The 16,696-nt window shown below is 30.3% G+C and overlaps 3 protein-coding genes across 3 annotated transcripts; 1 reads left to right on the forward strand and 2 right to left on the reverse strand.

The window, feature by feature from the left end:
* Positions 1 to 126: 126 nt before the first annotated feature.
* Positions 127 to 15,898, reverse strand: LOC124495184 (uncharacterized). Its single transcript, XM_075728935.1, is given in 6 exon segments — positions 127 to 1,125; positions 1,190 to 1,573; positions 5,952 to 8,295; positions 8,297 to 9,585; positions 9,659 to 10,669; positions 14,637 to 15,898. Coding segments are annotated over 5 exon segments (5,853 nt in total). The 5' UTR covers positions 10,611 to 10,669; positions 14,637 to 15,898; the 3' UTR covers positions 127 to 241.
* LOC124494824 (ATP-dependent RNA helicase DDX55) lies at positions 2,029 to 4,019 on the reverse strand. The gene has a single exon (XM_047058094.2). It carries the CDS (start codon positions 3,956 to 3,958, stop codon positions 2,171 to 2,173), a length of 1,788 nt encoding a protein of 595 aa, XP_046914050.2. The 5' UTR covers positions 3,959 to 4,019; the 3' UTR covers positions 2,029 to 2,170.
* Positions 4,064 to 5,024, forward strand: Coa7 (Cytochrome c oxidase assembly factor 7). Its single transcript, XM_047058511.2, has 2 exons — positions 4,064 to 4,366; positions 4,435 to 5,024. Exons 1-2 carry the CDS (start codon positions 4,126 to 4,128, stop codon positions 4,899 to 4,901), a joined length of 708 nt encoding a protein of 235 aa, XP_046914467.2. The 5' UTR covers positions 4,064 to 4,125; the 3' UTR covers positions 4,902 to 5,024.
* Positions 15,899 to 16,696: the final 798 nt, after the last annotated feature.

Genomic DNA, 16,696 nt, shown 5'->3' on the forward strand with positions numbered 1-16,696 from the left:
TTGAATAACCACTGTCGATGCTGTTTTTTAAACAGGTTCAAACTGGCTCTTGATTTGATTTTTTGGGGAACATTGGTGAAAGGAAGGAGATGTGTGTGAGGGGGAAAAAAATTTCATCTTCAGTCATCATCATCATCAATAGAGAGTATTTTTTATTTATTTATCCAGTTTTTTTGTTTCTTTTGCATAGAATTTTTACGTCATTAATTGTGATAAAAAAATTTTTTTTTTTGAAAAAAAATTAATAACGGTAATGTTCAGGTTTAAATGGACCATTTTTGTTAATACCCAAATAATTGGCCTGGTCATCAGTCAATTTTGTTAGTTTAACACCCAAATGTGGTAAATGTAAAGCGGCAACTTCTTCATCCAAAATTTTTGGCAATGTATATATGCCTTGATCATATTTTTTGTTAAACAATTCTATTTGTGCCAAAACTTGATTAGTAAATGAATTACTCATAACAAAACTTGGATGTCCAGTAGCACAACCAAGATTGACTAAACGTCCTGCAGCCAATAATATGATATGACGACCATTCGATAATTTATATCGATCTACTTGTGGTTTTATATTGACCTTTTCAATGGCATTATCATCCAACCATTTGACATCGATTTCACAATCAAAATGACCAATATTACAAACAATAGAATTATCTTTCATGTTCATAAAATGTTCACCACGAATAATATCTTTACAGCCAGTAGTGGTAACAAAAATCGAAGCTCTTGATAATGTTTCTTCCAATACGGTTACTTCATAGCCTTCCATAGCAGCTTGCAATGCATTGATTGGATCAATTTCAGTAATGATAACTTTGCAACCAAATCCAAGTAAACTTCGTGCCGATCCTTTACCAACATCACCAAAACCAGCAACAACGGCAACTTTACCAGCCAACATAATATCGGTAGCACGTTTTATACCATCTACCAATGATTCTCGACAGCCATAAAGATTATCGAATTTAGATTTCGTAACGGAATCATTGACATTGAATGAGGGAACTTTGAGATCACCATTCTTCATCATTCGATATAGATTATGAACACCTGTAGTTGTTTCTTCAGAAATGCCACGAATACCAGGCAAAAGTTCGGGATACTTTTGATGAACAAGAGCTATTAGAAATGATAAAAAATGAATGAAAAATCGAACCGAATGATTTCATTATCATTATATTACCGGTTAAATCTCCACCATCATCGAGTATCATATTCAAAGGTTTTCCATCGGGAAAAATCAAAGTTTGTTCAATACACCAAACATATTCGGCATCGGTTTCACCTTTCCAAGCGTAAACGGGAATACCACGAGCAGCAATAGCAGCAGCAGCATGATCTTGAGTAGAATAAATATTACAACTGCTCCATTGAACTTCGGCACCCAATTCCATTAATGTTTCAATCAAAACTGCAGTCTGAATGGTCATATGAAGACAGCCAGCAATACGAGCACCTTTCAATGGTTTTGTTGAACCATATTTTTCACGTAATGCCATCAAACCGGGCATTTCATATTCGGCCAACATAATCTCTTTACGACCAAAATCGGCTAATTTAATATCAGCTAAATAAATTTCACCAACAAAAAAAACGATGATTAAAATCAATGATCAATAATTTGCTTTTTTTCTGAAAAAACCTACCAATTTTATATTTTGGTTTTTGTTCAGTTGGTTTCAATTTTTCAGGAACATTAACACTTTGGATTGTGGTTGCCATTTTGTAATATAAAAAATTTTTCCAATGAAAAGTTTATTCGAATAATGAAACAAAAATTAAAACTGCAGATTCAATAAACAACGATGAAGACGAAGAAAAAATGATGCCAAAAAATGGGATTCTAATTGATTTTTATACAATGTGTGTGTGTGTGCCGTACACATTTTCGGGAACAAAATAATCATGGTAGCGGCGCTACAAACATGCTTTTTTTTGTTTTTTTATCGCGCAAGCGTATATCGAATATTTAAAATAAAAACTTGTAACCAAATCATCGATCATCGTATGATCATCAATATATTTGATTGATTAAATCAATGTGGTTCGATTTTTTTTTTATTTCAAAAAATTGATTATCATTCATTTTTTTGATTGCATAAAAATTGCATTGGTAAAAGAAAAACATAGGAAAGACATTTATTCATTATTGATTTATATATTATCATTTTGATAATAAGCCAAAATAATCATCAAACTCTTTGTTTGTAATCTTACTTTTTTTCAATTTTTTCACCATTCTAGCATCTGAATTTAGTTCTTCAACATCTAATTCATCGAAAATTATCTTTTTCGTACGTCCTTTCATCGTTTTATTACGGTGAACTTTCCGGATTGTTTCTGCAATTTGTGGATTACGTTTGAAACCAAGACGTTTTTTGGCATTAGTTTCAGTTTTCGACATTGGACCCAAACCATTATTTTTGATTTTTTTATCATACAAGATTTGTTTAAATTTTCCAACAATTTTAGCATCTTCATCACTACCTTTGAATTGAGTGGAACATTTTTTCGCTTGTCGTAATTCAGGCATTTTAGGCATCGTTAACAATCCATAACCATTGGCAATATCAATGACATCACAATCTTTAAATAACCATTTAGCCATTATATGTTTAGTTGAATAAGTTCGTATAAAACTAACAAATGCTTCTGTTGACATTTGATAAAAATTTATGTTTCGTTTTGATTCGGATCGAATCCATTTAAATAATGATTCTTTCAATTGTTGTAAATCAGATTTTAATTCATTTTGATCATCATATTGTTGTATATCGATACCTCTGGTTTTACAATGATCAATGAATGGAATTTCATGACTAAGACAGAATAATAATGAATTACCATAGGTATTGATCTGATGTGCTGAACGGCCACAACGATGAACATAATTTTCAATGGTCAATGGAAGATCAAAATGAATGACCCAATCAACTTGTGGTATGTCGACACCACGACTAACAACATCGGTACAAAGTAACAGTGAATGACTTGTTTCACGAAATTGATCATAGATTTTCTGTCTTTTATTCTTGAGTTTTCGATGTAATTTGAGCAATAGAATTTTGTTATTACCACTAAGATGACGATTTAGAATACGTTCAAAATAATTTACTTGTGCACATGATGATATGAAAACGAGAAATTTTTCCATTGGATGTTGTCGAATAAAATCAATAAGAAATGGTAATTTATCTTCGGCTGATTCGAAAATCATATACTTATTCATCAATCTATTGGGCATTTGTAATTGATTTGGTTTTAATTTTTTCAAATTCTTTTCTTTGATTTCCACTTTCATCGGATTTCTAAGACCAACACGAATTAATTGATTCAATTCTTTGGTTTGTGTTGCCGAAAATAGTGATGTTCGCCGTAATTTTGGTAGATATTCAATTATATCGTTTAAAGTTTTTTCAAAACCTAAATTCAATAATTGATCAGCTTCGTCCAAAACAAATACTTCAAGACATTGACGAATTTTCGATGAAAAAATGGCCGATTTTTCCAATATATCCAACAATCTGCCGGGTGTTGAAACAATTATATTAGCACCATTGTTACCATAGTTTCGAATATCTTTATCCGTATTACTACCACCAATCAACAACATAAGTTTAAAATCAAATTCTTCGGAATGATCGATGAATATTTTGAATACGTTGTAGATCTGTGTGGCTAATTCTCGTGTTGGACTGATGACAACAGCACCGATATCATGTTTTTTAATCGTTTCTGTTTGTGATTTACGTAAAAGTATCTGTAAAATTGGAACGACAAAAGCCAAAGTTTTTCCACTGCCAGTAACAGCTTCGACGATTAAATCTTTGTTTGTTATGAACAACGGTATTGATGCCGCCTGTACCGGTGTCATGGTTTCGAATTTAAATTCATTTTTAATAATTTTCTTTAGTTCGGCATCAATATTCAAAGAATCCCAAGATGAATCCATGTTTAAAGCAATAAATAAACAAATGATGATTGGAACAAATATTGAAAAAGCCTCACATGGTTTCCATTTTAACCATACAATGTTATTGATTGAATCGAAATAGTTGTTTCGATTGGTCACATGTTAAATTCATTTATTTGATTTTTTTTAAAGTTTTCACATTATCCATGGCCGAAATATTAAAAGAAAAAGAAGAAATTAAAGAATTCCTAAAAAATCTAGGAATCGAATATCGATTCAGTTGTTATTCGGAAAAAAATCCACAAGGATGTCAACTATTAGCTGATTATTTATCTCAAGTGGATAATGATGATGAAAAAGCGAACAAAGTTCTCAAAGAAAATTGTGATGAACGTAATTATGGCCGAAGTTGTTCAACTTATGGAATGAATCTGTTGAATGGTCGCGGTAAGTGTTATGCCATCAAATTCGAAATCTAAACATTGAAAAAAAAATTTTTGTTTTTTTTGTGTCAGGATTTCCAAAAAGACATCGTGATCATTCAGCAGCATTAAAATATTTCATCAAAGCCTGTGAATTGAACGATGCAACTGGATGTGATTTTGCTGGAAAAATTCTAGCCGGTTTTGAACCATCAATACGAAAACATATTTCACCTGAACATGAAAAAGGTTTACGTTATTTGGAACGTGGCTGTAATATGGAATCAACAGCACAATTATTCGAATCAATTGAAAGTTGTCATGCAGCAGCTTTTATGTATGCATCCGGTGTCAAAGATGTCCTTGCACGTGATGATGAAAAAGCAATCGAATATGGAACAAAAGCATGTAATTCAGGAAATATGAATAGCTGTAAATTATTATCAATTGTTTATAAACGTATGAATAATGAAGAAATGTCGGAAAAATTTATGGCCCATTATGAACGTTTGAAGAAACAAATTTCTGATAATGTTGGTATTGAAATGCAACGTTCATGATGATGAACGCGTTTTAGTTTTGTTTGTTAAAATTATTTCATAGCATATAAATAGTATCTAATTTAAATATTTCTTTGAAATTCAAATAATAAAAAAACATCATTTTATTTACATGAAAAAAAACTGGACAACAACAATTTTCTATGTACACATTCTTTATTTAAAAATACAACAATAATAGTAAAAAAAAATTAAAATAAAAATCATTTGTGTTGACATATTATGTATGAGTTTCATCGATAAAACTCTTATTATCGATTCCTTCATTATTACCATTGCCATTATTGAATTCTTTCAATATATTTGGTGTAGCCGTTGCTAGTGTTCCAGAATTTCGTAAACTTTTTGGTGCCGGTCGATTATTATTCGGATTGGATGCCAATGATGAATTGCCATTTATAATTGGTGATTGTTGTGATGCTGCCTGTTTATTATTATTATGATTATGATGATGATGGTCAGTAATGATGGATGAATTTGGTGAATATGAATTCAATTGAAAATGACTTGCAATCGTTTTATCTACATATTGTTTCATTGCTTCAGCTTTTGCATTCAATTTTGATGATGATGATGATGATGATGATGACCAATTGTCATTCAAACCACCATTCAATCGACCATTCAATGTTGATGAACCATTATATTTCATTGTATTCGTTGGTGACATTACAGCTGTCAGTTTATCTTTTTCTGTTTGATTTTTTGTCATCATCAATGTTGGGCGATGTTTTTTATGTGGCATTGCATAATAAAGTTTTTCCCAGAACCATTTTTCACCCCATACTAGATAGGTTTTTGTTGTTAGTAAAAAATTGAGATCTTTATCCAGCTCTTCTTTGGGTGGTAGATTACCACGTACAATAACAATTAGACGATCCATTTTATCTTCTAACATTTGATAATAGGCAGTATGAAATTCTACTTGAAACCAAATGGATCGAATAAAACTTTCCGATAATATTAGAATCGTGCGTTTTGAATTTTGAACACTGTTTACAATATTCCAACTTATAAGATTTCCTGGTAACCAATCACGTTCGTGTATACAAAGTCTATAGGTATTATTATTTTCACCATTACCCATTTCCACATCCATCGTTGATTTAGTCGTTGATTTTAATGTGGCCGATTTTTTAAATACATTCTCCGGTACAACTTGATCCGCTTTACCTTCATGAATAGACAGTCCATTCTGTAGAATCAGACTAACTTCATTCATGTCATGTGGTTTTTCCAGTTTTTCAATCAATTCCATCACCACATCTCGATCTGAACTTGAATATGATACGAATGCATCGTAAATTTTTTCCTCATCCAAATCATCTTCAGTGAAATTCAAACAGATAAATATTGGATTCAGATGAATGTAAATGAATGCCAATATTGTTTGTTTGTTACGATAATAGAGAACAGAAACGACAAATAATGATGATGCCAGTACCACACAGATAATTGACAATGCCATCAATGTTGTATTGCTTGTTGGTGGTATCAAAACCGGACAAAGATGTTCATCACTCATATTGACAATGACCAAACTAGATGAATTCGTTTCGATTGTTTCACGATCACATCTGATCATATTGACATCTCCAATCAAACTGGGATGACTGGAAAGCCATTGTTTAAAATCACGTATATAACATTCACTACCCGGTGGTAATGGTTCATTATAACAATCAATAGGATTATTTCCTAAAAACAAACGTGGTTTTATCGTACGTGGTAATTTTCGTGTATGATTAGTTTGGACAAGTTTTTCGAAATTCTCCATCACTGTCAACGGTATTCGTTGTATATTATTGTTTTGCAAGGATAATTTTTTCACTAAAACCATCGAATCAATTGTATTGTTTGTCAATGGATCCCATGATAATCTGCTTATATTATTCTTGTCCAATAAAATTTCCACATATAATGGTTTATTATCGTTTCCAGATTCATTCCACATGATCATTGTATCCAAATTATCAATGGATTGAATATGATTATCACGAAGTTGAAATATAACACCTTGTACAGATGTAGCGATACCCGATTCTTTTAATGATATATTATAATGTTTAGATAGATTTATTTCTTCTGGAATGTCATAAATATCACGATTATCACAGTTAATAATAGCTGAACGATCTGAGCTTCGATATTTACATTCACATTGTTTGGGACAAATACGTTCATCATCAATCGGGCAAATTAATTCACTTAATTTAAGATTATCCAATGGACGATTGATTAAATTTTCTGGACTATGACAAGTAATTTTTGGATTTGCATCAATCATGAACAAAATTTTTCTATTGATCGTATCGAAATGTTTACCATAGAGACGGCCAACAGATTTTGTGTAGTTCAGAAATGGAAATAGATGACAATCACAATCAAGTGGATTATTATCTAATCGAACTAAAGTTTCTTTCGTAATCGAAGCTTGTGATCGATCATTGATTGGTATTGTAGATAAAATTTCCTGCACATTTACTGATTCAAATTGATTATTACTGACGTCTAGCTGAAATTGTGATTCCAATGATGCCATTTGATTTGGAACCCATAATGTACCGGTGAAATTATTATTGCGTAAATTTATTTCGGCAATATGAAGATAAAAATTCCAATTCATTTGTCGTATATCGGCATCAAAATCAAATAGCTGATTATATGATAGATCAATTTTTCGTAAATAACCACCAAGACCAAATGGCAATGCATTGGCTGCAATTGTATTGGTCGTAGTGATAAAATTATGACTTAAATCTAGCTGTTCAAGTTCACGTAATACCATGAACGTCATCGGTGATATCTGTCGCAATCGATTGGATGATACGGATAGTTTACGGATTTTACGTGCTTCAATAAATAAATTTTCTGGCAATTCTGACAATAGATTTTTGTTCAAATTTAATTCAATGATTTCGGTTGAATTTAGTGTAAAAATATCGGCACTAATAATTTCAATTTGATTGGATGAGAAATCTACTTTTGACAATTTAGCGTTCCATGCGAATAAACCATTCAATGTAAGATTTTTCAATTGATTTCTTTTCACATTTAGTGAAAGCAAATTGGGAATATTACGAAAAAATTGCCGTGTTTCAACACTGATTGATGTTAGATTACAATGTGCAAGCGATAAATTCGATAAACTTGTCAATCCATGAAATAGCTGTGCAGGCAATGGTTCCAATTGATTATTTTGACTGATATCTAAAGAAATGAGCTTTTTGTTCGCTTGAAATAGATATTCACTTAGATTTTGAAATTGATTACGATACATTGTCAAGAATTGTAGATTTTTCAACGGTTTGAATGTATAATCATTCAGGTGTATCAGATGATTATGTGAAATATCTAAAATTTCCAAATGTGATATATTGGTGAATGCATCGGCCATCAATGTGTTTGATAGAATTATGTGACAGGTAAAGTTTTTTCAATGTTGAGCCAGCAAATGCAAATGCATCAGCAGGTATTGTTTCCAAATGATTGGATCGTAATTCTAGAAATTCTAATTTATCCAATCCATTGATAACTTGAAACATAACATTCGGTATACTAGATTCTTTAATGAAATTTTTCAATCGAAGATCTTTTAAATTTGGCAGTATACGTGCCAAATTCAAAACATTATCATCCAAAACGATGATTGGTCGATTTTCAATGTTTACATCATTAATATTATCTTCTTCAAAATTAATTGAATCATTTTCATCATCAATAGCTGTTGATGATGATGATGGTGATGATGAAGTCATGTTGATAATCGTATCTTCTGGTTCAATGTGATTCATATCAGATGACATAACCGTTGTTGTCATTGGTTTGACTGTGGTCGAAGTTGATGAGGATGGTAATGCAGCAGATGGTGATGATAGCGATTTTATGCTAATACCATCATCATCAGAAGCAGCAGTATTAATCGTTGTAATTAATGTTTCATTGATAATTTTATCTTCAGATGAATCAACTGGGGATGGCGGATCTGAAATCGATAATGATCGTCCTAATGGAGGTAATGGTAATGGTAATACGGTTGTTGTCAAATCTGAAACATTATCATCATTATCACCGCCACTATTTAATGTTGTTTCTATATTTAATGGTAAAACTGTCGTCGTTGCCGGGTTATCAGATGGTGATGAAGGCATCTCATCTGTGGTCTTAGTAGTAGTAGTGACAATTATTGAATCTTTCTTATTATCATCATCATCATCATCATTATGGTTAATTAAATGTTCATTACGTTTGATTCGTTTCGGATGATTGACGTTGAAACCGTTTATGATGGATGAATATGATGATTGTGGTAAATGTGTGTCAAATGTTTCAATAGCATAGCTATCAATATCGTTAAGATCAAAATCGGTCAATTGTAATTCTTCCAATGTTCGTAGATCACTTAACAGTGTATTTAATTGCGTAACACTAACACGTTTACGTGATTTAATCACTAATGTTTTGATGGATGGTACCGTATCCAAAAATTGTTGTCCGATTGTTGTTGTATTGATAGTGAAACTATGTGTACCAACAGTGGATGTCAAATGAAAACCACCACCACCACCACCACCATTTTGTGTGGTTGATGTTTGTGTTCGATCCAATATAAAACTCAATGGTAATGTTTGTGGAAGCTCACAATTTGAAATCACAAAATTATCGATACGATCGATTCCAAAACCTGAATGAATTGAAAACAAAACAAAACAATGATAATTAATTGATTTTGAAGAAAAAAAAATCAGTGAAAAAACCTTGAAATAATGCAGGTTTAAATGCGGGTACTGCTTTATCACATTCAATTTTCAGCGTTTGATGTTGTACATCATATTTAACAATGAATGCAATCGGTATTTCACCACCATAATCAAATTCAATGCCATCTTCTGATTCAAGCCATTTATTATCATCGTTAATATCATGATTATCAGCCATAGAATTTGTTGATGAAAGTGAATCTTCATATACATTCAAATCGTTACCATTAAGAAAACAGGTAATTTCCCATCCACCTTCATCTTTGACCGTACAATCACATTCAGGTTGTGTTAACATCATCATATGATGATGATTTGACATGATAAAATCATGATGATGATGATTTATTGATGAATTAACATTTTTTAAATGTAAATTATTTAAAGATGACGATGATGATGATGATGATTTTGTTGGCATTGTTAAACGTGGTATTAGATTAACATTTGGACAGCTAATATTATAAAGTTGCCCTTGAACAGTATTATTGGCCATTAATAATAATGATGATAATATGGCTGGCATAATGAACATAATCATCACAATGGTTAATGTATTATACATCACATTTTGAGATTTATTTTTATACAAATAAAATGATGATGATGACGATGATGGTAATGAAAATTTTTTTTGTCGATAATGATGATGTTTTGTAAATAATAAAAACGATGATAATAATGATGTGTATCGATTATTTCTTATTGCTGGTGATTTGGCCATTATTATATCACTTGATTTTAATAATCGTTTATTTGAACAATTTGTTGTTGATTTTAATGAATTTGGCACTGTTGTTGTTGTTGTTGTTGATGATGATTCATCCATTTTATGATGGATCGTTATCGGATCTTTTGCATTATCATTATTATCCATCCAATAATGTTGTATTGAACAACTGTTGATTCTGTTATTGGTGAAAATATTTTGTTTCGATTCCATTTTCATTTTTTTTTTTTTGTATATGCGTACATATACAACAGCGGCAGTGGCAGAATATTTACATTCTGGGAGTGAAGTTTTAACAACAATAGAAAAAAAAGAGAAAGAGAAAAAAAAATAAACAAAACAAATTAGTAACGGAAGTTTGAATGAATTTCAATTGAATTTATTATGTTTTATTTATATGAATATGAATGTTTATCTAATGATGGGGAAAGTCACACACACACACACACACACACACACACACGCACACACTTCAATTCGGGTGACTGAGTTTATCATTTTCATTCATTTTGTGTGTGTGTGTGTGTTTTTTCTATGTTGGATTTTTCTTGCTCTTCTTCTATGACAAAATAAAATGGAAAAAAAAACTTTTGAAAAAAAACCTGGGATTCAATGATAATGAATCAAAACAAAAAGTGCAAAACGTCAAACGTAAAAAAAGCGTCATTGGGAAAACAACTGGTGATAGACAACGACCACCACCACCACCACCAACATATGATATTCGAGGGATAATTCACGTCAAAATGGGAAAAAAAATTTTTCTTTTTTTTTTTTTGATTTTTCCATTTTTAATGTTATCACAAACAGATTCCAAACTCTTTTTTTTCACTAAATTATAATTTCCCATCTGAAAATGAAAACATTGAATAAATTCGTTTATGAAAAAAAAAACACAGAGAGATTCACAATGAGAAAACCAAACGACGACGACGACGATGATGATGATGATGATGATGATGTCCAACGATGGGAAACAATGTAGAAGATTATTGTCCAGTCCATTTATTGTCATTGAGATGAGATAATATCACACAACAACATAAAAATGGTGAAAGCATCAATTTCAAAACAACAAACCATATATGTTCATCATCATTATTGTCATCATTTTAAATGAAATTTAGTCATCATCATCATCATCATTTTTTTGGGGAAGGGGGGTGAAACGAAAGAAAATTTTTTTTTGTTTTTTGTTTTCGGAAACTTGTTGCTGAACAAGCAAAAGGTTATAATATGTTCATGATGATGATTGAAAAAAATGACAAACAAACAAACAAACAAACAAACGAATTGATCATCAAATTTTAAACATACAAAACAGAGAGAAAGGAGAAAGAAAGAAAAAAAATCTATGCCAATCGTCTATTTTATTTCAAAACAATGAACAAAAAAAATAAATATACGTCACGCCTGTTCAAACAATAAAATTGTGCAAGCAAGCAAGGTGCAAGGTGCAAGGTGATATTTTTTTTTTGTTTATGCAATAATGATAAAAATAGTGGAACAATAATAATAAAGGTGAAATCTCCAATTTTTTTTCCTAGTATATAGATAAATTATACAGGTAAATTATAACATGTGGTATTTTTTTTCATGTTATTATCATTATTAAATGCCGGTATCAAGGGCAAGCTATAATAGTTTGATTTGCCAATGATAATCATTTGACTTTTTGGAAAGAGAAAAAAAAGAAAACAAACAACAAAAAAATTGTGTGTCTGTGCATGTTTGGTCGATTAGCGTAATTTTTTTTGGATGTTCATCCATCCACATCATCTATGTATATATATATATAAATGGCAACAGGTGGAAAAAAATAATGATCCAGATGAAACAGGTGAATCTGAATTCGATTATGTGATGATGATGATGTGGTATAATCAATATTAGATTAAAACATCATCATTATTCGATATGACAGTTTTATTTTTTTTTTGAAAAAAATAAAAATTCAGGCCATTTGAAAGCAGAAAAAAAACTTTTTAATTTTGAATAAAACATCTACATTGAAGAGAAAATAAACACACACACACACACAATAGGATTGAAAGCAACAAGTGGAAATGAAAATTTTCAAAAATCGATCCGAAAATTGACAATGGATACCTTTGAAGAGTGAAATTTAATTTTTTTTTTCAATGATAACACTGCCAAAATTGAGTTTTAGCATCAGCAGCAGCAGCAGCACAATCATTTTCGTCATCTTTATGAAAAAAAATTTCTTCATTTTTTTTCTATTTTTACCTATTTCACCTTATGAAAAGTAGACATCTTATCTTGATCCAGTATCGATATGCATTTGTGTGTGTGTGTGTGCGTTTTGTTCATTTTTTTTTTTTTTTTTTTTTTGTTTAATGATAATCAAAATATATTTTTTAACCTAGATTCATGCGATTGAGGTGAAAAAAATGAAATGAAAACAACAACAGCTATGCCAATGGTGACTTTGCAAACATTTTTCATTTTGTTTTGTCAGCATTTTACACATTTAAAATACATGCTGGACAGCAGCAGCCAAGCCAAGCCTTTGAAAAATTATCATTTTCATTTTTTTTTTCATTCGCAAACAAACAAATATAAAAAAAATGGATCAAACTCGGTAAAGAGATTTCATTTATCACTTTTAATCATCAAAAATCATCAATTTTTTTGCTGTTTTTCATTTTGATAGTCTATAGATTTGTTGTTACTTTGTTGTTGTTTTTGTTTTGATCTAAATTATGTTTTTTTTTTTGTTTTGTTTTCACCGATAAATGAATAATGAATAATTTCGGACAACGCCAACATACGCACACACACACACACACACATTCACACAAACAATGTCTATGTAGATGTGTAAAAATGATTGATTAATAATCGAATATCGATAAAAGAAAAACTAGATATAGAGAGAAAAAAATCGAATGAAAATTTAATTAAAATGTACCAATTTTGTGTACCCGATGTTGTGTTAATTAAAAAAAAAAAAAAAAAAATATAGCCAAAACGAAAATTTCTATCATCACTGCAACAATCAACAAATTGACCGACCGACCAACCGATCATCAAGCCAAGCCAAATACAATACCTGTGTGTGTGAATATTAATCAAGTACAATTCGAGTACAAAATTCAAAATTCTTTGTTATATGAATAAAATTCATAGAAAAACAATGAATAAAATTATTATGCAAAGAAATAAACAAGTTTTTATGATTATTATTATTATTTGCATCAATAATTTCCAAACAAACAAACAAACAACAAAATATTTACAAGAAAAAAAAACTTGAATACGTCCTTGGACGAGTGTGTACGTGTTTTATATAATGATGATACACATTGAAATCATCATTTTATCATCGAACAACAACAAAAAAAAGACAATTTCAATATATTTGATTTCGGCACCAATCAATAGATTGAAAATGGTATGATTATAGGAAAAAATCGAAGCGAGTTTAGATTTACAAAGATCAATGACAATTATCTTTAATCATCGGTTTTTGAGATTTAATTTCAAAAATGAATGTTGGAAACAAAAACAAAAACAAAATCAAAATCACAGCCTAGCCAATAATTGATGAATGATGCATTGGGTGGTCTCTGCAACACACAACACAAATGATTCATTGATTTATGCATGCACACAAAAAAAAATCGAGACACACCAAAAAAGCAAAAAAAATTTTTTGTTGTCGGATCAAACAATCAAATTAAAGCCTTTTTTCTTCATCTTTTTTTTCATAAAGCAAACCTAATCATCATAATCAGAAGAAAAAAAAATTTGAATGACAGTTATTTGGGATGATGGAAAATGCATCAAACAAACAAAAAAAAAAAAACAAACAACAAGACAAGACAAGACTTATTCATATAAACTTTATTATGATGATGACTAGCAAAAATCAAATTGAAATTATTATTATTATTATATTCTAAAGACACAATTGAGACAATCAACCAGGAACCAACTATAGTGGATAGAGAAGAAGAAGAAAAAAAAACATCCACGAATGATACATGTCATAAAGCAAAAATATTATGTTATGATGATGATGATGATGAATAAATAAATGAAAATTAATAATTTTCAATCAAAAAGTTCTTCCTGTGCTTGTGTGTGTGTGTGTGTCTGTGTGTTTGAATAGAGGATTTTCATATGTTTCTCGATTGATATCATCATCACAATAACACAATTGATAGGAAATTGAAATTAATCATCAAAGATTGTTTTTTTTTTTTTTTTTTTGCCACTTACCACCACCACAAAAAAATGATTATTTTGCCAGGAATATTTTTTTAATGAAAATTCTAATGAATCCGTTTTGTTTATGAATTTTTTTGTTGTTGTTGCTTGTTTGTTCATTCACACACTTGTTGTTGCTGTTATCGTTCATTCATTTTACATGAAACACACACATATTTGAATGATTTGGCCAACAAAAACATTCAACGATTTTTTTTTCGTAATTGAAAAAAATGGCCATGAACAATGTCAATGATATGGTCATCAGACGTACAGATATGTTGATGAAACAATTGGATGATGATGTGGATGCCAATGAATAGTGGATACAGGACAAAGTCAATGTCTCAATGATTTTTGTAGTCTGATATGATGACGTTCTGATCGTTTATCGTTGTGATAATGACCGTAACGACGACCAAAGAAAAAAAAATTTCAATTAAAAAACCAAATAATTGAAATCAACAAAATTTGGATCAATTCACGAGTGAATGCATCATTTCAAATTATAAATAAAATCGCATTCCACAATCAATTCACACACACACACACACGCACACAGGTGTTGGTTGATGATGACCTTTTTAGATGAAATTCATCATGAATTATTTCATACACACAAAAAAGAGTAAATTTCGCGTACAAATAATAAAAAAAAAACAATGTTGAATGAATTGAATGATCATCGTGATGGATAAAATCAAATGTTTAACACAGCAAACAACAACAACAACAACAACAAGTTTAGAACAATCACATCATACGAGATGTATTCACATACACACACACACACACACACGCATACTAAATGAATGAATGAATGAATAGAAAATATACAGACAAAGGGAGAGAGAGAGATTTAACCAGGAAATGAGTCTTTTTTTTCGGTTTTATTATGAATGGAAGATGGCCATAGCGAGAGAGAGAGAGAGAGAGAGGATGACGTTTTTTTTCTATTATTTCTATTTTGCAATGATAATGATGATGATGATGACAATTTCCAAATAAAATGAATAGAGCAATAATTGAAATGAAATTAAAAAAAAAATGACGATGATCAACCAAAGAATGTGGTGATGATGTCAATAATAATTTTGTTTGTTGTGGATAATGATGATTTTTTTTAAATAAATAAAAATGATGTGATGATGCGATGTGTAAAAATAATTATATGGCTGTTATTGAAAATGAAAAAAAAAACAATCGTATCAATTAATCGATTCTGAATTATATTCGTTTCGAGAGTGATATTGAGAGCTCATTGATTGTATGTGATAATAATATTGTTCATGAGAAATAACACAACAACAACAACAACAACGAAAAAAAATATTCGCTGTTTTTTTTTTTGGATAACGATGATGCGTATCATTTAGTTATGAACATCAGAAAACAAAAATCATCGAATCTATATATCTATCGTTGAAGATAAAACAAAAACAAAAAAAAAAATTATCGTCGTCCGATTATATTGGCCGGATATTTTTCAATATTTTCTGATCACTGTGTTTGTTATCTGTGTGTGTGTGTGGTAGTGGCAGTGGCAGTATTCATTTAATAAGAATTTCGTTTTTTTTTTTTTTTTTTTTTGATGATTGCACAAACACAGACACATATTGAATATTTGTATAATTTTTTTTTTCGTTGAAAAAAAAGAACTAGAAATATTGAAAAAGAAAAATTCTCTGTATTTGTAGCCGATGTTCAAAGACACATCGACACCGTGTGTGTGTATGTGTCTGATATGTGGTGAGCAACAAGTGTGAGTTTCAAGAAATAATAATCTTTTTCGAAGAAAAAAAAAAGAAAGAATTTCGTAAATATTTGTGTGTGTGTGTGATCATCGAACATTGACAGTGTGGCTGATCGTGTTGGTGGTGGTGGTGGTATTGGTGGTGGTCGTAGCGGCTTTAAACTCTTGAAGCAAGCAAACAAGAAAAAAAAATTTAAATTTTTCTTATTTCTCAACCAAAAAAAAACCAAGACCACTTGTTGCTTATTATCATTACTGTACACAAGTGGTACAAGTAATTTTTTTTTTGTTTTTTCTCAAAAAAAAAAAAATCTCAGCT

The sequence above is a fragment of the Dermatophagoides farinae genome, chromosome 3 (genome assembly GCF_024713945.1).
Source record: "Dermatophagoides farinae isolate YC_2012a chromosome 3, ASM2471394v1, whole genome shotgun sequence".
Taxonomy (NCBI): domain Eukaryota; kingdom Metazoa; phylum Arthropoda; class Arachnida; order Sarcoptiformes; family Pyroglyphidae; genus Dermatophagoides; species Dermatophagoides farinae.

Excerpts from the sequence above, each read along its gene's own strand:
- Coa7 (XM_047058511.2), top strand. The coding sequence starts at position 4,126 with ATGGCCGAAATATTAAAAGAAAAAGAAGAAATTAAAGAATTCCTAAAA. Across the intron at positions 4,367-4,434 it reads GAATCTGTTGAATGGTCGCG|GATTTCCAAAAAGACATCGT; the intron begins GTAAGTGTTATG and ends TTTTTGTGTCAG.
- LOC124494824 (XM_047058094.2), bottom strand. The coding sequence starts at position 3,958 with ATGGATTCATCTTGGGATTCTTTGAATATTGATGCCGAACTAAAGAAA.